This window comes from Lissotriton helveticus, chromosome 1_1 (assembly GCF_964261635.1).
Source record: "Lissotriton helveticus chromosome 1_1, aLisHel1.1, whole genome shotgun sequence".
Classification (NCBI taxonomy): Eukaryota; Metazoa; Chordata; class Amphibia; order Caudata; family Salamandridae; genus Lissotriton; species Lissotriton helveticus.
In genome coordinates, this window is record NC_136057.1 from 605,148,580 (window position 1) to 605,173,665 (window position 25,086).

Below are 25,086 nucleotides of genomic sequence, written 5' to 3' on the forward strand. Positions count from 1 at the left end.
GGGTAGCAGCCAACACCCGAGCAGGGTTCTGGCAGACTTCCACTGTGTCTGATGTGGAACACAGCATATTTTAAGGCCTAAAACAAATCTCTAGTTTATACTGTGTAAAGTAATCTGTGATCTATGGACCCCTATATATATATATTACCTACTGGCGGTCGCCAGTAGGTAGTTATAGTTAGGACGTATTATACATAGGAAAAGCGTTTTTTCTTTTCCCAATAACTTTGGCGCAGGTTGACGAATCTTTGCGAAATTTCCAAAACTTATGGCCCGCTCTGGTCAGCTCCTATCTTGAAAGTTTCGGGGTGCTTCGTCAAGGGGGGGCTGAGAAAAAAGGGGGGGTCCCAAAACATGCTTTCTCCATGTTCATTCCCATAGGAAACTTTATACACAGCTACAGCCCGAACTGCTTAACGGAATTACACAAAATTTTGCTAAAACGTAGCTTTTGGTTCAGAAAGAACTCTTTTTCTAAATGGTGTAGATCCGTTCAGTAGTTCCTGAGAAATTCAAGAAAAAGAGGTGAAAAAATGCCTTTCCCATAGGAAACTTTAGACACGGCTACAGCTGGAACTGCTGAACGGAATTACACCAAATTTGGCAGAAAGGTAGTGCTTGGTTCAGAAAGCACTCTTTTTCTTAAATGGTGTAATTTTTTTAAGTAGTTGCTGGGAAAAGAAAAAGAAAAATATCGATATGTAGAGGCAAGGAGGATCCGCGCACCCTGCAGATCACGAGCTGCATTCTAATTGGCTGTCAACATTCCAGGAAGTGTCGGCAGCCATCTTGAAGTAAAACAAACACAAAAAAAAAAAGAAAAGGGGGCAGGGTAGAAACACCCTAACCCCCTAGGCCTGCTCAGGGGGTCCTTAAAGCATTTTTTTAAAAAGAAAATTGGCCGAATTCGCACTGGAAGCGCGAATCCTGCACTTTGTTTAATTTAAGCCACCGGGTGGGCCAGGTCCTGGGGGCATTGAAAAACATGTGTGGGGGGCCCCAATCCCCCCACACTGCCCCAGGGACCGCCACCCCCGGAGCTTTATATAATTATTTGCAGGGGCACACGGCCCCACCGCAGCTCCAGGGACCGCCACCCACTGGGGCTTATTTTTTATAGTTAGAGGCCACCTCCGTGGACCGCCACCCCCCGGGGCTCTCAGTTAAATTCGCGGGGGCGTTTGCCCAGTGGTGAAGGGAGGGGGCAGGGCCTGAGGTGACATATGTGCAAACACGCCCTGTGGTGCGTTTTAAGTTGGGGAATTAATTCCTCTTCAATTCTGAGGGGCCCTGGGGGCTAACAACCCCACCAGGTACCTTCAGTAAGCGCTACAGAGCTGTGCTGCAGTGAGGTGGGCCAGGCTCGCCCCTTTTTACACCTCTCTGCAACGCATCTCTGTGGCGCTTACTGGCAGTACCTGGTTGGCTAGTTGGACCCCAGGGACCGTCAAGATTCAAGGGGACTTAAAGTCCCAACTTAAAACGGCCACAGGGCATGTTTGCACACGTCACCTCAGGCACCTCCCTCCCTTCACCACTGTGCAACGCACCCCGTAGAGCGTTTTAAGAGGTAGTTTTAATCCCCCTGCCCTATTATGTACTAGGGCCTTACAGAGGAGGTCATGCTAATCACAGGGGTACCCCAACGCATAGTGTTTCCTAGTGTATTTAGGTTTTTTCACTGTATTCTAAGTGTCTTTTAGCATAGCACTGGCTCTAGGCCTGGTTAGTCAGAGTCAGTTACCACCAGTACCCGTCTGAAAAAGTTGTGGGCACAGGATGATTTTGGAACAAGGCCTCTTTCTGCTCCTCTGTTGGTTCTTTCTGCACATGTCTTGCTTCTTCCTGCACTTTTCTTCGTCTTTGTGGACTTCTGTTGCTTCTTTCTGCATTTCTTTTGCTTCTTTCTGTGTGTTTTTTCTTCTTCCTTCACATGTCCTACCTCTGTAGGCATAGTTAAACTAGCATTTGAAAAACCTTTGAAATTCACTGAAAAAAACCATAGGATTCAGACACATTATAGTTAGAAATTAGCATTTAAAAAACCTTTGAAATTCACTGGAAAAACCATAGGTTTCAGGGGTGTTATAGTTAGTTGGACATTTCACTTGTACAAAACCATAGAAGTTCCTCCGTTATAGTTAGTTCTGCTAACTATAACTCGCGCCCCGCAATGCACTGCTGATGACGTCACATATTACATCACTCATGACATGGTCAGGGAAAAACTGCCACTGTTTGATAATTATCATACAATTCATAATTCTATGTCCGGACCGGAGGCGAGGATTATGCTATTCTTTCTTCACTTTATTGAATAGCAGCCATTTAAAGTAAACACCAAAAAACTATCATTCCCATGAAGCCTTGGGAATATTACAAAGCAACAATAGAGTCCAACAGGAGGATCATCCATCCACTTTTCACCAATCAGGGAGCTTCAGCCAGATCATAGTCCCTTGTCACTGGCCCTTCCTCCTCTTTCTTCGCTGCTTGCAGCCTGAGATAAGAGTTTATTTCTCACTTGTGTGGCATGCATTTACTGCGCTAGATTGAATTTGGTTATTTTAACGATTTTATTGTCTAACTCGCTGCCATGCACAATGTTTAAATTGTGATAGCGCTCGCCCATATGCCGTCATTTGGTGGCGTTTGGCCTTTGTAAGCACTTGGCCCTTGTGGCATGTGTCCGGTTCTCATGCGCTAGTTTCTCCTCAGTGTCGGCCTTCCACTTGCTCGGGGGCCCGAATACAGCCATTCTTCATTGGTGCAATCCTCGCGCCACCTGAGGACACATGATAGGTGCTTTTGGCCCGAAGCACGCGCTCCGGATTCCGCGCATACTGTGCATTGCTGGAATCGGAGTGACTGCGTGGCGGTGAGCCTTGTCCGTCTGAGGAGCCTATGCCCGCTGGCCTGTAAAACTGTTGTGACAGAACTCTGGCGCATGTACAGGGTCAGTAGGGTGATAAAAACCCCTCTCTCTGAACGCTCCCACGAGGGGGTCTGTATTTTCAGGTGTTTCGCCTATTGGGACCATCTCCCAGATGTGTTGCCCCCACAGTATTGCAATAGGGCTGCAGAGTCACAGGCTCCGGACCCAGTTAAAAGTGAGTCTTGTCCAGCATTTAAAGTTAGGCTGCCACCCTGCCCCCAGTCAGGCATACCCTGTCATTATTACTACGCCCACATATCGGTGGTTTCGACACTGCAGCAGTACTTTATTATAAGAGTGGCTGCACACATGGCATGGAACCCTATATGAAGCACCAAGGGGAGGAGGAGGACCCCCTTAGCTCCCTGCCAAGGGATGATGAATTCTACGATGCGGTAGACGCATCTAATCACAGGCAGTCTCTGAGCCTAGGGCACCCCTGGAAGAACGCCTTTCACTCCAGATTGTGCAGGCATGCGAAAAACTGTTGGGGTCCATCCCGGGGAATATCCATTTGGCTGAGGTCTTTTATGGGGGATAAGACTTTCTCTTCCCCCAGAACCATGATACTCCACTCTCTGGGACGTGAACTTGGTGCTCAATCTGTTCCTCTCTTGGCAACTGAATAGATTCCTCTCCAGAAAGGAGTAGTCGGCAAAGTTAGCAGTGCTCCTTTGCCTGATCTCTTGTAGGTGAGTGTCAGACGTCAGGGTTCTGAAGGTTTCCGACAGGATTTTCTCTCCCTCTGGAGTTATTTTCACTATCCGTAGATGTACTAAATGTGGAACAACATCTATCTCTTATTCGGCATCCCGATTCACCCACGCTGTGTGTGGTGTCCTGCCTCAAGGCCTATGAAGAGATATCAGAAGATTTCCGACCAATAGGCAAACAACAACCTTTCATCTCCCTGTGAAAACCACACAGAGCTGTTTCATCCCCCACGATTGCACAGTGGGTAAGATGGGTGATGCAGGAAGTGGGCATTGACCTGCAGATGTTTGGTGCCCACTCTACCAGAGGGGCAATGGCTTCCAAAGAATTTACCCTGGGGGCTCGCTTGGAGGATATCCTTAACGCTGCAGACTGGTCTTCGGACCCTACGTTCAAACGGTTTTACTTGAAACAGGTTCTGCAGATGGCCCACTTGGTGGTAAGTAAGCTTTGAAAGAGCATAATCCTCGCCTCCGGTCCTGAGATAGAATGAAAAATTTCCTAGCTATGGTAATGGAAAGTTTAAATTCTATGAAGGACACAGAGGAAAGGATTATCCCACCCAAAGGTTTGCCTATACCTGGAACTGCCCCACCCTCATTGTGGAGTAAGTAATACGCTGAGTATACTTATATTCGATATAATGTTCTTACTGTGTCATTTCTTCGAAGTACACAATTGCATAATCTTCCCTTTTAGGGATAATACTTAGCCATGGTTGTATTCTAAAATATGTCATTTGGTTGCAGGAATGGAAGCAAGCAAACAAGACTCATGAAATGCCGATGGAGGCTGACATCTCGTGACGAAAGAGGAGGAAGGGCCAGTGACAAGGGACTATGATTCGGCTGAAGCTCACTGATTTGGTGGAAGGTGGATGGATGATCCTCCTGTTGGACTCTATTGTTGCTTTGTAATATTCCCAAGGCTTCATGGGAATGATAGTTTTTTGGGGTGTTTTCTTTAAATGGCTGCTATTCAATGAGGTGAAGAAAGAATAGCATCATCCTTGCCTCAGAGTCCTTAATATAATTGAAACTTTCCGTTATGATAGCTAGGAATTTTTTCACTCTGATCGCAGTGCAAATACGTGTTTCCAAAGGGATCGGAATTTAGCCCTCAACTCTGCGAGGGATGTAATTGACTTCTATTTGCAGAAACTCAGCTGTGTTGTAATTTACAAAATAAAGTAATGTGCATTAACAGCATTGAAGAGCACAGCACATCAGTAAGGAGAAGCTACGGTGGCTAGTGCCACTAGAAATCACAATGCACCACTGGCACCACAACATGCACAGATTTGAGAGAAAGATACTGCCCTTTGCAAAAGCTCAAAATGCTGGAGATAATAGATCTTGGAATGTTTTGAAAGCATGGCTACATATCAAACGTCTCACATTTCAGGATCCATACCCTCGTTGTCTTGGTATAATGATGTCGTTGGAGGTGTATATTCCCCGGTCTGAGGCTCTAAGCTAGCATATATCTCTTCTGGCACCCGTAAGTATAGAGGGGATGCACACACAGGGTAGAATTAGCTGCCCTGTATAGTTGCTTGACCTGTATGTGACCCTGTTGAGGTGGTGGATGACTGTGCTGTACATGTGGAGGCTCCTGGGTTGAGTGTAGAGACATCAGGGAGGGTTCAGGAACATCTTGAGAGTGGAAATGGCAAACAAGAACCACAGAAGAAGCTGGGTCTATGCTAAGCTACCATAATTCTTTCCAACACTACTACTACTACTTGTATTACACTAACAAATACCTGCATGTAGGTTACAAGTTTGTGCCTACATTGCCTTTGGAAATGATTTTCACATGGTGAAACTGCCCGGATGTTATACTGGATCATGTACCAGTGATCTTTAGAGTTTTTCTGACTATTAGTACTCTATTCTTGTAGCCCTAACCAGGCCACCCAGAAGGTGCTCAACCCTTTCCTCATTGGACTAAAAAGTAAAAACCAAGGCCTACCTGCTTCAAGAGCCATGATGTACAACAGTGGTGAAATGTATCTGATTACTTACCCACATTTGTTGCTTGCTCGATTGCAATACATTATCCCCTAATAATGTAGGTCTACTGATAAGTCTGTCACCAAGACATTCAGCATCTGGACTGTATTGCTTCCACCGCTGGTATTTATTACTTACTTCCTGTAGAGAGCAGGGCTATCCAAGCGCAATAGGCTGGATTAATTGCAGTCGTTTAGCATGAGAAGTCAATTGTATGTAAATTAATTTCATGTGTGAGTCTCTAAAATCTGGAAATTCCTAACCCCTTGGACCCACAATCGACCCAATAGGTGTACACTGTATGACCAGTGCTGCCTCCTGTAAGAAGCCAATCTGCACAACCAACAGAGATTACACCAATGACTTGTAAATGTGCTTAGCCCTCATCAACATAAACCGAGCATCACAAGAAGTGAAGCTTCAGACTGGGTGCTCGTTCTCACTCTCCTACCTCACATATTTGCCCTTAACAAGTTTTGGTATTTACTGATAATCCATCATACAACAATTTATTTAAAATGGTATTTGTACTGTAGACAAAGCACACACACGTTTAAATCTAGAAAATGAAATAACCTGTTTTAAAATTGTAAGAGTTTTGAATAGTTTTTTTAAGTTATACTGATATTTGAAAGAATGTTGATATAGTGATATGTTAGGATGGTTTTGCCCTAATGTGATGAGTTTTGACAAGATGCTTGTTTTTAGAATATGTTGTTGTTTCAGATTTGGGAGCAAAGCAATAGAGGTTTTCTCCTTCTGTGACTGAATTGCTATAAGCCAAATAGTGTCCTAACATGCTATATCCTTTACTCAATCCAATGCTACATATACAAATATTTTAAGATAACAAGTAAATGGTAACATAAATGGGCAAAATATGTTTTTCTCCTTTGTGATTATTCCTTTGTCGTATTACAAAGCTGCTTTAAAAAATCATCTCATACCAAGCTATGCTTATTAACCGTAGAGAAGAATATGTGAAAGCATTTGGACTGGTGAGTCAAAGTTCCTTGAAATATAATAAGGCGCAACCGGGACTTGGGCAACTATGGTGGTTGTGCTGGTCTCTGACGCCATAGAGAGGCGGGGCTGGTGACGGGGCTGGTGACGGCGCTGGCGACGCGGCCGGCAACAGCCCGACTTTCGCCCGTGATTGGTTGTAATAGGGAATGCCCCGGAAGCACTCGAGTGCTTCCGGGGCCCGGGAGGTGGGTCCAATCTGGATTCTGCTTGTTCTCTGATCCCGATCGTGGCCCCTTTAATGGGGGCTGCGGAGCAGCAGGACGGTCTTTTCCTTACCGCTCCGCATCCGACCAGCAGATCCGTCTACGTGATGGAGATTTTTCATTTGCCCACCAACCATCCCCTGAGGCAGCATGAATGAGTGTTCCGTTACAGGTTGTCTCAATATTTCTCCTTCAGGTTGGGGTACTGTTTACACAACAAAGATTTTCTCTTGCAGGACGGTTGAGGGTGCCGCCGTGCTCTTTGCCAGGGCCTATTTTTGTACGATTTTGTTACAGGCCCGAAACGGCCCTGTAATAAAAACGGCCCCCACCCGTGCGGCGAACCGGGGGATTGCCTGGTGCCCGCTACGGCCAGTCCCGCCCTGGGGACAGTGGTCTCTCATGGAACTCCAGGAGGTGTTTATGGGCGGTAGGCTGGAGGGTGCTGGGGTGGAGAAGTTGTGCTTCAGGCAGGCCTTGGACCAATTCCCACGCAGGCACATGGGTGCCAAGTTGGCAGAACAGCACAGCCCCTTGGAGGTAGTATTTGAAGGCATACGGGGTACCTGAGGGAGGTAATCTTCTGGGCAACCGGCCCTCCTGCGCAAGGTCCCTCCGGTAGGAGAGGTGGACCTAGCACGTAGTTGGACCAGTCATGACCTTGCCCGCAGGCTCAATATGGGATATTCAGAAAACAAAATGTACATAATTTAGTTTTCGGTTAGGAATGGCAATGTATTAGACAATATGTTAAGGTCAACCATCCAAAATATTGTAAATACATTGCATACGAAATTTGGTTGATGTATGAATATTCTGTACTGATGGACTGGTTTTCTGCATATTGTAAATATAAACATTCTAAAATATGTTTTTATCATTTCCGACCCCTAACCCAAGACAATTGTGTTGATTTATATCTATTCCTTGGGGGAGAAGGGAGGTGGTTTGTGGTACCCAATGGGACATGATGGGAAAGGAATATCATCTTGGGGCGGGGAACTCAGCAATACCTGGCAATATGTTTAGTTATCATTTTTTATGACTATTGCCGCAAGCCACCACGTCCACTTTCCAAACAGTCAATTTGCTTAGAATATATACATTAACTTGGCAGAGTATTCATTTTAGAAACTGGCAATACCTACCGATGCCAGGTGTTCTGTTTTTTAACCTTTCCACTTCCATGATGAAATCATCTTTCAGGAACAGGAATCCAACGATGGAGAACAGGTAAACCAGGATAAGCGCAAGGACAGCTGTCAGAATAATGGAGCGGCCATTCCTAGTAACACTTTTAATGACATTTAACAGTGTTTCCTCTCTGTAGACCAGGTCGAAGAGCTGGAAGAAAATAGCAGAAATATTGTGGTATACATTACTCAACACGAAATACTTTAAATAAGAAACCAGCTTTATAAGGAGAATCCCCTCTGTACTTATTCTACAAGTACTCACCTTTCATCAGTTCCTGACACAGGCGGATGTAAATTACATGAGCAGTTTGAGAGCACTGCCTTTTCAGGTCTACAATTAAAGGTTTACCTGTCACCGCTACATGGAAAGGCGGGACAGGAGCATGAAAAGTGGAAATGAGTGAAATCCAGATTGCCACTCGAGTGTGCCAAAGAATAATATGGACAGTGCAGGAAGATCACAGAGAAGGACAAACATGATAATTAACAAAGGAAGGGCAAAGACAGTAAATAATTATCACAAAGCAAAAAAACAAAAAAGGGTAAAGGGTGGCCACTAGATGGGAACATAAAGGACATGTCATGACTCTGGGCAGAGAAGATAATGCCCCAGAGGAGTAGGAAGGAAATAGTATTTTCAATGTGCCGGTGGTGAGAGATCATAAAACCTCGAAGGAAGAGGGCAGATTGATAACAAGGGTATTGAGATGGTGCTTGAGAATACTGGTTCAGTTATGTTGAAGGCAGCCGTAACAAGAACGGGCCTAGGTTAAATTACATTTCAACGTCCAAATCAATAAAGCAAGCTTGGCAGAGTTCATATTCACACACTAGAGCCATACACTACTGAGTCAAACACTAAAATGACATAGAACTGACAACACTGCTTGATAAAGGAGATTTGCACATATTGGTTCCTCATTAGAACTCATTGCCCCTGAACATGTTTTTACCAATTGTCAATTTTAAAATTCTCTAAATGAACTATAAATGTGTCAGAGAATAATCAGAATGATCACATAGCACCATATTTCTGTGTTCTAGAGAATATAGTGTAATTTTAAATGTTAGCCTCAAGCCAAAAATCCTTGCTTTATAATATTTGTGATATACTTAGGTAAAGAGGGTTGATTAAGAGGGTAAAATCGGGCTTGGCTCTCCAGAGAGTGTCTCACAGTAAAATTTCTTCAAACAACAAATCAAAACATACTAAGAATCTGAAATTGCAGCCAAGAAAGCCCTACAACAGAACTCAAGCCAGTCAGATGTACATTTATTTGAAGATAAATATTTTCTTAAGTAGATGTTCCATCCAAAATGTTTTCTGGTCATGGACTGCCCCACAAAGTCATGCGAACTAGTCTTCACACAAGGTAGCAAAGTAATGCGTTTCTCTTCCACTTGAAAAGCGTCAGAAAATAGCAATAGGGATCACTGTGAAAGCCAAGTGTTAACCTTCAGCTGTAAATGTTGGAACAAAGTGATGGACTTTACAATGGAAGAAATATGACTGAGTGAGTCAGAGACTTCGTATTGTGTGTCATTCAAAACCCCCAAAAATATATTAGGTGGGAGTTCCCCTTTAATTATAAGTGTATTTCATTTTAAATAAAATAAAAGTTGACACCTCGACAGGGTAGTAAGCGCTATTTAGATGCAATTACAATACATCAGACACATTAGCTTGTATGAATGTAGCACAATATTAGGGTGGAGAGTGTTCAGTTCAGAAAAATCTTTCTTCGACTTGCACAGCCATAAAAGAATACTACTTCATACAATACATCATTGTATTTATTTAATACAGCTGATAATAAAAACACATTAAAAAAGAAGACAATTAAAATACTATAAAATACAGTCATCTCAAACCCACCCATCCTATAAACCAAGTTGGGTATACCGTTTCCTAATATAAAATGCTTCTCTGATGTAACTTTTCATGGCATAGCAGATTTCCGGGTCATTAAAGTTAGTTAAAAAACTATATATGTTGAGCACGGAGGGGGCGAGGAACCTTCCTCTAGGGATTTTATAAAGTGAACAAAAAAGTGCAGGGTGCTTTGTCTAGAAAAATTGTCACACGGATACAAGGACCGATCATCTGCCCATCCTCCTTGCACTAGAAATGCGGCCAAGATATGTACTATACTGAGTCACGCCCTTGTTAGATAAAAGCTATATTGTGGACTATCTATACAGGTAAGCTAAAATTGCATCTCCTGGTTAAATATCTCAATTTCCACATTAACCAAGGAGGGGAACAGGAGGGATTTACATCCACGCTTTGTTGGGCCTGTTCATAATAAGCTGACTTAATCAGGGCTTTGGTTGATTGAGGGAATAGAGCTGGTTCTTTATAAAGCTCCAAACATTCTAAGCCCTTCCGGCCGTGATGTATATATCTGAGCCATGAGATACTTTCAGCTTTATACAGAGCTAAAAAGTCTGGAAAATTCTAGTTCAGGTGCTATCCAATTATCCCCTAAGCTTAAAGGTAATGACAATTGCAGCACAATTTATTTTATTCTGATTTCAGCAGACCTAGTAGAATTAGTGGGAAAAGTTAATGTTATTGTGAACTGTTTATGCGATCACGATCCTCTCACCATATCTCTAAACTTAAATGTGAAGAATAACAACAACCCTATAGAGGGACAAGAAATTGAAAACTCAATAAGTAAAGGCGTAAGAGTCAAGTGGAACATAATTAATTCACAACAATTCATTTATGATCCGATGAAATCTAACAAGGAAGCTATGTTGGCTATGTTTAAGAGTTATAATAATCCCCCTTGCACTATTTTAGAATCTTTAACTCACTTTGGTCTTCTAGATCGTCCATGCTATTAGTTCAGAAAATCAGTAAGATTGAAAAGCAATAGTGATGGTTTAATTGTGTACGTACAGAGGCACATAAAAAGCTGAAACTATCCCTTAAAAAATGTCCATGCTCCAAGGATGATATAATAGGTGCTAGGCGGATTTAAGTAATAAATGCATGAAAAGAAGAGATGAGCAAAGGCATGGGAAGGGCTGAAATTGAGAGAGAACCTAAAAGATGGTAGGGCATTTTGGCAAGTGGTAAACCTTCCTTTCTTTACTGATTTTGAAACTAAAAGGTTAAGTGTTTAATCCCAGCCAATATCTCAGTCAAGTATTTTACCAGCATTCATGATCCTGGTCATAGCGAAGCTGACTCAATGGAGCAGGACAAAGTAACATATGATCGGGGCACTGCTCTCTAGCCTTAAGTAGCACCATTTTTATAAAAAGGGGTTACACTAGCTAATGATAAGCCTTGAGTCTTACAATTGTTATAAAAGAGGTTACACCAGCAAATGATAGGTATCCTCCTGGGACAGCCCTAGGTCGTTATGTTCCTAAGAACTTTTTAAAGACAACATTATCCTCTGGGCCCAATACTTACAAATGTATTATGAGCTGCGACTGGGCCAGTTATAGCATCTTTGGAGGAGTTCGTTATAGGGCCAATATTTAAAAAAACAATTTGGAGGAGTGGCTGAGAGAAATAATGTCCTATGCGTAGGGCACTCTACTTTATTTTCCAACTGTTGATCAGTGCCTTAACCTGTTTCTTCTCATAGGGCAATATGCCAGAGCCAGGACAGGTGCCCTAAGTATGACATTTATGGAACTGTTCTGTGCCTCTGAAACGACCAATCGATACATATGAATGAGATTTGAGCTGAAAAGGCGCTGATCAAGTTGCTAAGTGGCTTACATTGAAGTCATCGGCCGGGGTATGTTATGGGCCTAATGGTGAACATCTCGCCTCTAATACACTCTAAATCCGGGGTTCACCAAGGATGTGCCCTGTTGCCTTTCTTGTTTTTAATTTATATTATTGGGCAGGAGAATAACTTGACCTCTTCTCGGCTAGACATGTCACAATTAGGGAAACTCCAGGTACCAGTTCTCACATCAAGGGCTGTCAATGGGTTACAAATCCTCCTTGACTCATTTACAAGTTTTAGGAATGACTATTTTAAAATAAATTAACCAAGTCCTTCATTAAGTGTGGCCCGAAAAATATTAAATCAAAAGCCCATTCTATAAGGGAAGTTTTAGTCACTGAAGTAAAATATGTTACGTATTTAAGTATCCTGTTTGATTCTGCACTAAATTGAGAGTATCTACTTAATTTGAGAGTACAGCAATTTCATATGGCTATTGAATGTCTTCCACTTTACTTCAAAGCTGTTCCGTAAGCCGGTGAAATAGATAATGCAAATTTATTTGGCCAAGTGCATCTCAGTGGGCTTATTGGTTCAGGTTTATTGGGGTACGTGAATACTGAAAACCTTCAAACACTGGAGAACAGCTTTGCACACAGACTGCTATCTGCGCTACAAACCTCTGCCACTTTGTCACTCTGAGGTTTGAATGGGTTATCTGGAACATGTTATAAAGAAAGCTTTCCGCTATAATGGCCTAGTGTTTGGGAGAAGCCAGAAGCTAGCTTATCAAGGACAATGATTAAAAACTGTCTAACTCTGGATACCATGCTAGCAATCCCCTGGACTGCTAATGGAAGTGGGTTTTTACTACTCTGGGTGTTCCTGAGGTCTTTACCAATCCCAGGAGTGTTGATGGATATTCAAAAGAGCTTGTCAAATGATTGTTTTTAATCAATGTGACAATGACACAGTGCGAAGATTCACAAGATGCAGTTGGTTGCCTCGTATCCTGCTTTGAAGACCACTCCTGGGCCGGAACTTTACTTATCTTTACTCAGTAATTTTCAACCGATATTTTCTCCACGCGCCTTCAATTTATTAACCTTTTCTTGTTTAAATTTCCTATGAAGGGATCTTGGTTTATAAATCTCCCTAAATTCCCTGAAATAATCTATCTGACAATACAGCTAATTTTATGCTTTTTTTGACGTTTCATGACCCCAATTTTACGATCAGGCAATATCAGACAACTTTAAATTGCCATTATATTTTTACAGCAATTGGGGGCAACACAAATTTGGTAAGAGGATATCAATTTCCTTAGATGCATATTAAATATAAGGAAAATATATGGAGTGGTAAAGTAATTGCACACAAAATTGTTGAATGTCATTTTTTTATTGTACCTCATGGATTAATTTGTTCTGATTGTACATTTGTACATAATGTTTTTAATTTATTTTTTGAACGTCATTTATTACTTTGTGTATTTTATTTATCAATCTGTACTTTTTCATTTGTACTTTATTGGCTATTCTTAGCTGAATTGGGACGACTGAATGAGAATAAATGAAACTCTAAAATGACCTCTACATCTTGTTCAAGATGAGTGCCAATAAGACTCGGGTACAAACTGGAATAGTCAGGGGAAATATTCCTTGTCTATTATGTGAAGAGCTGAAATGAAACAAATGGTGTCAACAAAACGTTCAGCTCTACTCCCTCTGATAACCTATTTAAAGAAAGTAGGGATGTGGCTCACTTAGTGCCAACGTTGACTTAGAATATAACAGTTTAGTCTCTATAAATATAAAGCTTAAAGGGACATCACAGTAATGAATGTCAAAAGGGCGCTTGTGCTTAATTAAGCTACCACGGCTAGCCAGGGCTCTAATACAGTAACAACCTAATTTGGCTTTATTAGGACCATTTTCTTCCAAAAGTATTTAATACACTCAAAGGTGTCCACAATGCCGACCGTTCACCACAATACAGCACAATCCTTGCACACTTCAGGGAGAACTGGGCAATGACATACACCAAGGAGCAATTGAATCAATTCTTAATGCATAGCACTACCATTACCACAGGAATAACGAACAATTTCCAAATAGATGACAAGCAATATCAAGCAACGTTTTCGGAAAAAAGTGGTCGATGCAGGCATAAGATTAATCAACACTACAATAAAGATGAAATCCTGACATCTCTTGAGTCTAGAGCATGACTAAACATATGTGTATTTGTAAAGCGCACGTTTTCTCAATGGTATCTTGGCGCTGAATAACATATGTTTATTGTTACCCAACCCAATGGTACTCCTTTTATCAACCTCAGAAGGAGGAAGGGCTGAGTGGCCCCGCCGGGATTTGAACCTGTGAACATGAGGTCGAACACAGGCCTCTACAGTGGACGCATTAGTCCACAAGGCCACCAGACCTGGCTTTAGCTTGCAGCTATGCAACTGATGTACAGCGACGTCAAAGATCATGCATTCCAATAGGTAAATACACATGGACACAGCTGGCTGAAATGCAGCACTTTGTGATTTTTGTGCAGGTCACTAATCCGGAAAAAGAAAACCAATGGTTCAGTTGCAAGAAAAATGGGTAACTGTCTGTGGACTACATTTGGGAACCGATGAATGGAAAAATACCCTAATCTAAGACTGAAGGGTTCAGAAGATGCTAGCATTAAATGTATCTCTTGTATTATACTACACTGAACATAACAGTACCCAATTAAGAAGTAAAAGGTCTATGCATCACATTTCACTCATCAATGTATTGGAGACGATGCAGTAATGCACACACACACACACACACACACACACCTACGCCTAAATATAACCTTTTGGAGTATTCTTCTATATAGAACATTTGTTTGTAGGTTTTCAACAAAACAGTCTCAGTATTACAAATGTGTTTGCTCAGAATGGCCAAAGACACACAGATGATGGATGGAATGCAGAGCAAATCAAACATTCACTCCCAGTAATTAGATTTGTGTTAAATCTGTTGTTCTTCTGCTCACCATGCCACCCCAGTTTAGACCCAGCCATAAGCAAAAACAGTCTTGACCCTGTGCCTCATGGGAACAGTCCAGACTGAACTGCCAAGCAAGGTCCTCCCTGGACAGGAAACAAGTATCCTGGGACCGGTGTCGGGGCATCACCCCTCAGAAGCCAGGCTAGCTTGAATCCAGTGGTACAGTGAGCCCGGGACCCACGTCTGGGCATACCTGGCCCACTTAGGGAGATAAAGAAAAGACACACAGATGATGGACGGAATGCAGAGCAAATCAAACATTCACCCCCAGTCAACAGATCTGGGTTAAATCCATCGTTCTTTTTCTCACCATGCCACCCCAGTTTAGACCCGGCCATATGCAAACCAGTCTTGGCCCTGTGCCTCATTGGAACAGTCCAGACTGAAATGCCTAGCAAGGTCCTCCCTGGACCAGAAAAAAGCGTCCTGGGACCAGTTTCGGGGCATCACACCTCATCAGCAAGGCTAGCTTGAATCCAGTGGCACAGTGAGCCCGGGACCCACATCTGGGAATGCCCGGCGCACTTAGGGCGAGAAAGGAATCCTGGCTGATGAGGGGTGAAACCCCAAAACCGGTCCTAGGACACTTGTTACCGGTCCTGGGAGGACCTGGTTTAAGACTGATTTGCATATGACCAGGTCTAAACTGGGGTGGCATGGTGAGCAAAAGAATGATTGACTTAACTCAGATCTCTTGACTAAGGGTGAATGTTTTGATTTGTTCTCCATTCCGTCCGTCAATTGTGTATCTTCTGCTTTCTTGCTCTTAGTGTTCCGGATATGCCCAGATGTGGGTCCTGGGCTCACTGTGCCACTGGATTCAAGCTATCCTGGCTGATGAGGGGTGAAACCCTGAAACCGGTCTTAGGATGCTTGTTTCCGGTCCTGTGAGGACCTGGCTTGGCAGTTTGGGCTGGACTGTTCCCATGAGGCACAGGGTCAAGACTGATTTGCATATGGCCAGGTCTAAACTGGGGTGGCATGGTGAGCAAACGAATGATGGATTTAACCCAGATCTCTTGACTTGGGGAGAATGTTTTGATTTGTCCTGCTTCCGTCCATCAATTTTGTGTCTTTTGCTTTCTTGCTCAGAATGGCCAGCCTTGCTACTGTTGGTTCTGACACAAGCCATGGACAGATTTAAGGTATAGTAGCCTTGAAAAGTCTGCTGGCTCTGGTATCAGCCACTAGACTATTCCTGAGAGACTGGAAACTGGTTATCAAATGATACATTAGAAAAGGTAGAAGGACCCGAGGACCTGACAGAAATTATACCGCAGAAGTAGTATATTGTGGTATATCGAGGGATAAATAAAGATGTAATTACATTTTGGGACAATTCTTTTGTAAAACAGTTTACTAAATTAAAAAGGTAATAATAATGTTTTCAGACGACTAATGTCCCAAACAGGTAACTGAAAAATAATGAATGCAGAACATTCTTGCCAGTGGAAAATTAGTACAAAGGTATTAGAGATACATCAACCTGGAAGAAGAAGACTAAGCAACGTGTACAGGGACACTTAAATATTTGCAAACCTACATGATCTTTTATATGTAAAAACAACCTCAAAAATAAAAACTCTAAAATTATCTATCCGAAAATTAATTAAGTAATATTAAATGAAAAGTCAATATTGATAATGAACTGCGGCTGCGTGGAATGCTCATATGTATGATTTAGGTGTGGTACCCTGCTTAATAACCATTATCCAGCATCAGCGCAATGTGGGTGTAAAACAAAAATCAAAAATTGGGGCCAACAGAGACAAGTGTGTTTAGGTAAACATTTTAAAAAGGCGATCTTAAATATTTTCTTTTGTTAAATTATGCTACATCATGCGACAAAACTTTGAAACTCAACACACACCATCCCTCTCACTTACCAAGAAGCTGTAGAAGAATTCATGCACAAAGAGGCCCAAGGAGCAGACGACGACATACACCACATGATATAGAAATGCCATGTCCATGATCATTGCCCTATAACCGCGTGTGAACGTCCCACGGTTTCCAACGAAGCTCACCAGAAACACTATTTTGTTGCAGAGCTGCAGAGAAATAAAACAGAGCGTCAGACCACCATCCTATTATAATTAGGAAAGTTTTTGAAACAGCATCAACATTATTCACATTGTACACCCCTGCTGTCTCCCAGCTCAACTTTGTCAGCAGGAGGCATTGGCTTGGTGTGAAGAAAGCAATCAATGCACGGTCAGGCATCCATTAATTGGCTTAAAACCAATGCCATGTCAAAACTGCTCGTTTCTGCTCAAATAAACTGGAGGTCTAAAGGCTAAGCTCCAACAATGCTTAAATACCCTCTCACAAATCCATTTGGACTTGCTTAAGCTCAATAGCTTTGAAGTGCCAATCTCTACACTTCAAATGTTTTTAAGTGTTGAGGCACCAGTTGGACATGGTTATTGGTGTCTAGCTTTGTCACTTGGTTTAGTCCGTATTTTCATCTAGGTAGCAAGATTTCCGTTGTGTTTTCCCATGTAAATTACACAAAACACAATGCCAAAATGCTGCTTTTAGAATAATTAAAAAACAATTCTCAATTTGAATTTCCACAAGGTAATTTACATGTTGGTATCAATTTAGGTTTCACCCCCTTTTCCCCATCCCTCTGTAACACTGCATGTCACATTTTCAGCTATTGAGAATCATGAATTGGGATGCAATGCAATGCAAGTTAAATTAAGTACGAGGCCAGGGAATGTAAAATTGAGAGCACAACTAGATGGTGCAAGGGTTCTTAAGCCTTACATATATATACACTTACATCAAAAGACAAAGTACTATTCAATTTGCAAATGGCAATTGCCTTGCTACCAAATAATACATTGTTATGTTATTCTAAATGTATTTATAAAGTGCACGTTTACTATAATCCCTAGATGCCATATTGAGCATAGCACTTAGTGAAATCCAGGTCCTAGGAGGGGAAGAAGGGTTTGAGAGTAAAAAGTTAAGCTAAAGTCTACTGGAATTTAATGAGACAAGATTTGGTCCGTGGGGAGAATTCCAGTCTCGGTGCCGGCTAGCAAGTCTAAGTTTATGGACATAGAGGGATCAATAACCTGAATATGGAGTCTGGCCCGCATGAGTTCATGAGAGGCCTGACTCTCTCCATCAATATTTCAACATCCCTTGCGAAGGTGACTAGTGTTAAACTTTCCAACCCTAAAATTCAGTTCTGCATCAATTCTAAGACACCCAAGTCCGTTCTTTTACATATTCGGGTATTTTATTTGATGATAGGACATCCTGGGGCCCTTCTCTTCTCTTGAAAAGAGATACACTAGCCATATTATGTGGGGCGGTTTTGGATTTTAGCTTAAGGGTGGGAAGGAAACCAATAAAAGCTTTGATCCATATTTACAAAGCTAAGTGCGTTTCCGCAGCATGCTATGGCAGTGACATCTGGGGATACCGTGACTGAAGCACCATTCAGTTGGAAGAAAACAGGTTTGCCAGGCAGTTGTTGGGGGTCCCTCAAAGGAACTTGATCTTATATATATCTCCGACAACATTAAACTTAGGCCCTACTACGCTGGCACTCGATCTGGTATAAGAGTAAGCAAATGTTAACATGCTAATAATTAGGGATTGCCTATATTAGGACAACTGGAGAGTGATCCCCTGGCTGAGATATATTAAGTCTGAACTTGCAGGTTTGGGTCGTCACAACCTATTCATGCATGCCGAAGAAATTGTTATGGCTGATTATTTGTGGGTAAAACAGAATGTTTTATTGCGCTGTTCTGTTGCCAGAGAAAAGCATGAAGTGCAGAAACAAGCTGTTTGTGCTCACTGCTTGATGAAGATTGTTAATTCCATCAAACCATACCTGACCCGGGTTAACAATGTATAGCATGCTTTCGCCCAAGTTCAGGCTGAACTCATTCCTCCCTTTAACACCTTCGCTGCGGCGGCTATTCTGCTGCAGCGCTAAGGGGGTTGGGGGGGGGTCGCGGCGCGACCATGCTGGTGACGGAACCGCTTCGTCACCAGCCTCAGTTGAGCTGTGCTCATGACGGAGCGGTTCCGTCATGGCCCCGCCCGCTCAATAGAACGCGCCACGCAGGCGCGTCGAGCGGGCCATGACGGAACCGCTCCGTCATCAGCACAGCGCTACCGTGGCTGATGACGGAGCGGGTCCGTCATCAGCGTCAAAGGAGTTAATCAGCTTCCTCGAAGGTTGGGCTGCTGTGGGCCCCTTAGGCCCAGTGAGTGTGATAAAGCCTTGGCTCAGACCATTACACATGTTGCAATGGTTTGCACTTTATATACCCGCCCTAGGAAAAAGCTCCTGGTACCTATTTTAAGAGCAGCATATTTTAAGCAAGTAAAACCAGCAATGCTCTTTCTCCTCATGCTGGGGGAGACTCGCACTTGTGTAAATATGGGTCATTTTTAGTAGTGTTGGTAAAACCCGAGTAGCCTGGCCATAAGTTCTGATACACTGACCTACTTAATTACTGAACATGTAGTGATTGAATATGTAATACCATTTTATGTACCATGCACTGTGTATTATGTATTTAAATTTAAATTGTAGTTTGATTCTAATTGGGTTTTAATGGTTTTATTGTAATTTTGTACTGCTTTTCTACATCTTTTATGGTTATATTTATTTTAACTAAATTAAGAATGTACTACTGTCTGTGTGCTGCCTAAATAATTTACACATTGTCTCTGAGTAAAGCTTGACTGCTTTTGAGTAACCCTGGGCGTAGTTTGCGAAGTAGCGCTTCACGTAGCTATGCAAAGTGCACTACACGAGCTATGCGTAGCACTACGCGAACTGCGTAGTAGCCTGTTCGCACTGTGCAAGATGCCGTTTTCAATGATTGCACAGTGTGGACAAGCATCCGGCACTGTGCAATCATTGAAAACTGCATCTTGCACAGTGCGAGCTGTAGTTTTCTGCCGCTCGAGTACATTTTTACTCGAGCGGCAGCTTTCTCAACACAGACTGGTAGTTTCTCATCGCGAGCGGTCGCGAGCATACGTGACCACTCGCAATGAAAAACCTGACCTCCCTGCGATGAGAATCTCGCCGGGAGGTTTTTTCTCCACGCTCGCCACCGGCAACTTGATGTTGTTGATCGGGAACGAGGAAAAAGTCTAGCTGGGATGTCATTGTGCTTGCTTGCGGTCGCCAACCTGACGTTGAGGACCGCGAGCAAGCAAAAAATGACTGCTGCGCTACGCGTGTTTGCACTGTGCTACGTGCAGTTCGCATAGTGCGAAGTAGCGCAAACTTCGCAAACTATGCAAGCGTAGCGTAGTGCTTTGCCCAGGGTTACTTTTGAGACAAGCTACCAGAGAGTTAACCCCTTCTATGCTGATGACGGCCCCGGCCGTCATGCACTACGGTGGGCGTGTGCTGATGGCGGCTGGGGGCCGTCATGAACCAGCCCACTCATTAAAAGCGCCGCACAGGCGCAGAATCGCGGCCACGCCCAAGGGGTTAAACACAGGTTAATTATTTACTTTTTGTGGTTCACCCTGACAGGGACTGTGGTTACTGTTTAAGAAGGGTTCACATCGCCCTCAACCAAAAACCCAGCTTCCTACAACCCAGTAATCAGGCAGACTGTTGCAAGAGATACCAGTTGAAGGCTTTTCAACAACTGAAGTTACAAAGCAAATAGCATTGCCAGAGTCCAGCCAAAACTGAATCACTGAGATCAAGCTGAAAATGAAACGGAGTTTCAACATGGGGAATGTTCCTTTTCAACATTTTCAATTTGAGAGAACAGACATTTGCCGCCTACCACTCCACTTGGAATATAAATTTCAAGTTTTATAATAGATGTAGATGCCTCAATAACCATAGCTACAGATGCCTCTTTCCATATTATACAAGGAGCACTCTATTTTATTTCAGATTTAAACCAAGAAGGTCCCACAAACGGTTAGGAAGAGGTATTCTGTTATTGAAGAAAGACCCTTTAATATTGGGTCTGAAGTGGTAGACCATGAGGGAAATATGTGCGACCCCTGAACAAATGGGTTATTTAAAGAATGGCACCAGCAGGTGTGTCCTAACTCCAGAGCGCTTAAATAATGCTTTAGATATCCATTCTCTAGTGGCCTGAAAATACCAATTATTTTGGTATTATTTCCATTTAAGTGTAAGCAAAAGTCATGAGTTTGTATCTGTGCAAAAGAGGGTTTGGTGTAAACATTACTTGTAAAGGGAGCACAGCGTAATACAAAAACTTTGACTTTGCGAGTGGGTTGAGACTTGTTTTACACTGGTAGCAATCAGTTACCTCCACAATAATCTACTAGAATAATGATGTATGCAGTATTAAAGGCCAAAAGGAGGTTTGGGTTGAAGGGTGTAGCCAAATATCTTTCACATGTGAATGCCTTGGCATCAAACAGATTAGTTTTGTTCTGTTGTAAATTGAAGGAAATCCTCACTGACTAGAATTGATGTTTTCCCTTTAATATAATCTAATTGAGGTTGCCCATTGGAAAATTTTAAAGGATTCTTGATATTTTCTGTGCACATGGCTACATACAGACAGGTTCAGAGAACTCCAGATGGGTTTAGAGGGAGAAGAAAATGCCTTGCACCCAGAAGAGAACAAAGAGAGTTGTTCCATTACAGTCAAGACATGTTCTCCAGATATTAGATACATAATACCATTTTAATAGCAGCCTACAGATCTTGTGACAGATCTCCCCTGCCCTGCACTCAGTATCCATACCTGCAGTGTATGCAGGGTTAGCAACAAGCCACATCCTGCAGGAACTCACCAGGAGCTTCAGTCACACCACTGCATGTGTTCTTTTAGGACTCACAAGGCATGACCACATGCTCGATGCCTGGCAGACATAGGCTACGTCTTGGCCTTTAGTAATACTGTGTTCCAAGTACTCATGCGCTCAGAAACTGCAGGGCATGACTTCTGCCCTAAACTATGTGTACGAGGCACAAGGTATAGCCTACCACCAATCCCTGCATGTGAGAAGGAACCCCATTCACAACGCTCTGAACAGGAACTACCGCACCCAGAATGCCCTACCGGACAAAAGCGACCCCTTCCACAGCCGAGGAGTCGGGAAACACCAACCTCTTCTGTTTCTTCGCAGAGGAGTGCGGAGCCCGAAGGAGGAGCGGAGCCCGAAGGAAGAGCCGAACCCGGAAGAAGAGGCGGAACGCCAATAAAGACTGACGCGACCCAGGAAGAGGCGTCTTGGACCAGCGGGAAGGCGGAGCTGCATACGGAAGAAGACGCGAGCGTGGAGAACGCCGAGGTTCGGAACCGGGAACAGCGAGCCGAGACCCAGGACAACGTTCCAGACGCCGAGGAAGCGGGGGAGACCGAAGAACCCTGGTCGGAGGAGTGGTGGTGTCCCCCGGAGGAGGCTGGAGAGCGTGCCGTGACTCTGGAGAGTTACGGCGGGCCGGTGAGTGACACTGCGCCTGGGGAACTGTCGAAGGAGGTGGGAGGTTTCTGTTTTATGTGGTTGAAGGGAGGGAATACAAGTGGGGGATTTCACAGTATCTGCATGTATCACGACTATCTGACTGAGCCCTCAGCCCTCCTGATATCGTTCCTTCGTTTGCACTGTTATTGACCTGATACCACCTAGCTCTGATTGCACTATTATTGACCTGATTCCTTCTCAACCATTACCTCACGGATTACTCCTTTTACCCACCCCATCCTCTTACCAGATGCCTAGTTCTTGCCCTTCACTACCCTGCTGTTGTCTATTGAGCACTACTGGGTGCAGGGATCGGGTGCATATTGTTGACCCAGAACACTGACAGGTCCCATTCTTTCTCTCCTTCTGTTGAGCCTCCGGGTGCAGTTACGCCACGGACGAGTCAACTCCCCAACCACCTTGTCACCCAACCGAAGAGGGTAGACCAACGCTGGCCTCGTCATCTATTGCCTCAGGAAGCGAGAAGACCCCAGAAGAAGAGACTCTAAACCCTGTAGTAACTCCTAAATCGGTGTCAACTACTAATAAAGACACTCTTGTTCGCCAATATATCCAGCCTCCGCATCTGTATATCCACCATGCCCTCCCGCACTGCACCAGTAATTCTGCCCTCTTTTGTTAAGGCATGCAGATCTTAAAGGTGCAAGGTTTATGCGCTGCAGCCATGCCCCTAGAGGACTAGGCATGACAAATGGCTATGCCTGTGTCCATTATCTAATCTGAAATTAGGTCTGAAAAACCATGTAGGTAATCTACGTCTAACAGGGTTTGTATATAATCTGCCGATTTCTTCTGACTGCATCATTGAATATACTGGTCAAAATGTTACTATTTGTTTGCAGAATAGGGCATTTTAATACCTCTTGAGTCTGATCTTTTCCCCCTTTTGAGAAGTTGGTTGCTGGCAGATTCCCAAAATTAATCTTTACCTTGATACGGTGAACTTGCCTTGACGGGCCTTGTACTTTTTTCAATGCAGCATCTGCTTTGAAGAACCTGTGATTCATGTTGCCATCGTGCATTAGATCCAGTTGCAAGGTGTGCCCTCGAGCAGATTTAGAGAGAAAGCTGATCACATTGCTGCAGTTGTCCAGTGTGGCAGTAGTGGTACCTGCCACCATGCTAGACAGAATTCAATCAGTCGTCCTTTACTGTAGACCTTGGATAAGAACTGAATGTCTGACATGCTGCATTACTGAGTCAGTCTTGTGAGACAGCTAGAAATAAAGATGGAGGACCCGTCTGTAGAATGCAAACCATGGCACAGTGGAATGGAAGCTCGCCGCTTCTGCTCGTATTCAAATGATGAACATCTCCAACCGCCAAGAGGTGATATGTTCTACAGCACTCTTCCCTGCTTGCTTATTATTACAGTCGGTGACCACATTGCAAGTAGTGCCTCTCTGAGGATCAATCTTGCCCTTTTCTATAATTCAGAAACACAGTGTGAAAAGGCGGGAGAAATGGAAGTGGAAGAGAGAAGGCATTCTTGAGCTTTCAGTGTCCTATTCAGTGTACTATTATGGCTATTGGGTACAGGCTGCACTAGGTAAAGGAGATAGTGGTAGTGCCCATTGATCCCAAGCAGTTTGTGAAGGGCAGTAATAATGGGGCTCGAGTATGTCCATTTTTACCCACTGATGATTTTCGGTGGGGTAGGTGCTGCGTGTGAGAGTTAACAGATTAGGGGTGCAGCTACATTAGAAGATGATGCTGGCAGTCAATAATTTTAACAGCTAATATTTTACAATGAGTGGAGGGTAAATGACTTTCATTAAATTAACATGAGTTTTATAAAGCAGGCATTCGTGGAGCTGGGCTAAAGGAGTCAATGTCTGGAAATGTCCTGGCCCAATAAGTAAGTGCATTTTGAGTGCATTGAGGGTGTTTGAAATGAAATGAGGTGGGGTGACCAGGAGGAAGTTTTTCAGAGGGAGAATGAGTTTGTAAATGGTAGATGGACATCCATACCTGGCTTAAGTGAGACTTTTGGCCACGGAGTTTATATTAACATGGAACAAGACTTTCAGGTACAGCAGGATATAATCTGTGTAGCGATGATAGTTGAAGGTGGAATTTCTAATGGTGCAATTGGTCATTCAATATAGGGTTTAAAAAGAGTGGGAAATAAGGTACAGCCTTGAAAAACCCTTGAGTAGGTGGGTTAAGACGAGAAAATGTGTATTTGTTTGGAGCAGTTGCAAATAAAGCATGAGAACTAATCGCTACATCTGTCCTTCGACAGTTGGTAGGAGTACGACATTGCAGACTGTGTTGAAGGTACTTAGAGGTGAAAGAGAATTAAAAAGGAGGAGTTGTCTTTATCAAATATTTGAAGTGCACAATTCACAGTTTGGATGAATGCCATTTTATTGTTTCAGATAACTATAAAGCCTGGTTGGCACTTGCTGAGAGGTTATTTGGGTGATACATTTCTACCTTTGAAATTCTACACAACTTTCTAAGGGTTTCACAAAGACAGAGTTTGGATAAGGGGAAGAAGTTGTTTCTGAGTCTGAACTTACCTTTATTAACAGTGGTGGGATACAGCCCATTTTTAGCCAGTCAGAGGCTTTCCCCATGTCAGGGAGGGGTCGATCAGTTTAGTCCAGTGGGAGGCAAGGATATCACTTTCAGTTTTCAGGAGGTGATTGGGAGCCAATGAGTGAGGAGGTGTGTCCATTGGGTGGGAGGAAGGTTTCAGCTTTGCAGTGGTTATTGTGATGATGATCCATGAAAGATAGGAGCCCCAACGATTTCAGGTAACTGC

The 25,086-nt window shown here is 43.3% G+C and overlaps 1 protein-coding gene across 3 annotated transcripts in view; it reads right to left on the reverse strand.

Annotated features, from left to right (window-relative positions):
* ITPR2 (inositol 1,4,5-trisphosphate receptor type 2) overlaps window positions 1-25,086 on the reverse strand; it is a 1,735,249-nt gene that overhangs the window by 237,204 nt on the left and 1,472,959 nt on the right. For all 3 annotated transcript variants that reach the window (XM_078674117.1, XM_078674116.1, XM_078674118.1), the window contains 2 exons: window positions 16,724-16,888; window positions 8,042-8,237 (listed from right to left, as the gene is read on the reverse strand). In XM_078674117.1, the coding sequence (XP_078530243.1) occupies window positions 8,042-8,237; window positions 16,724-16,888 (361 nt within the window). The remainder of the gene's footprint in view (window positions 1-8,041; window positions 8,238-16,723; window positions 16,889-25,086) is intronic.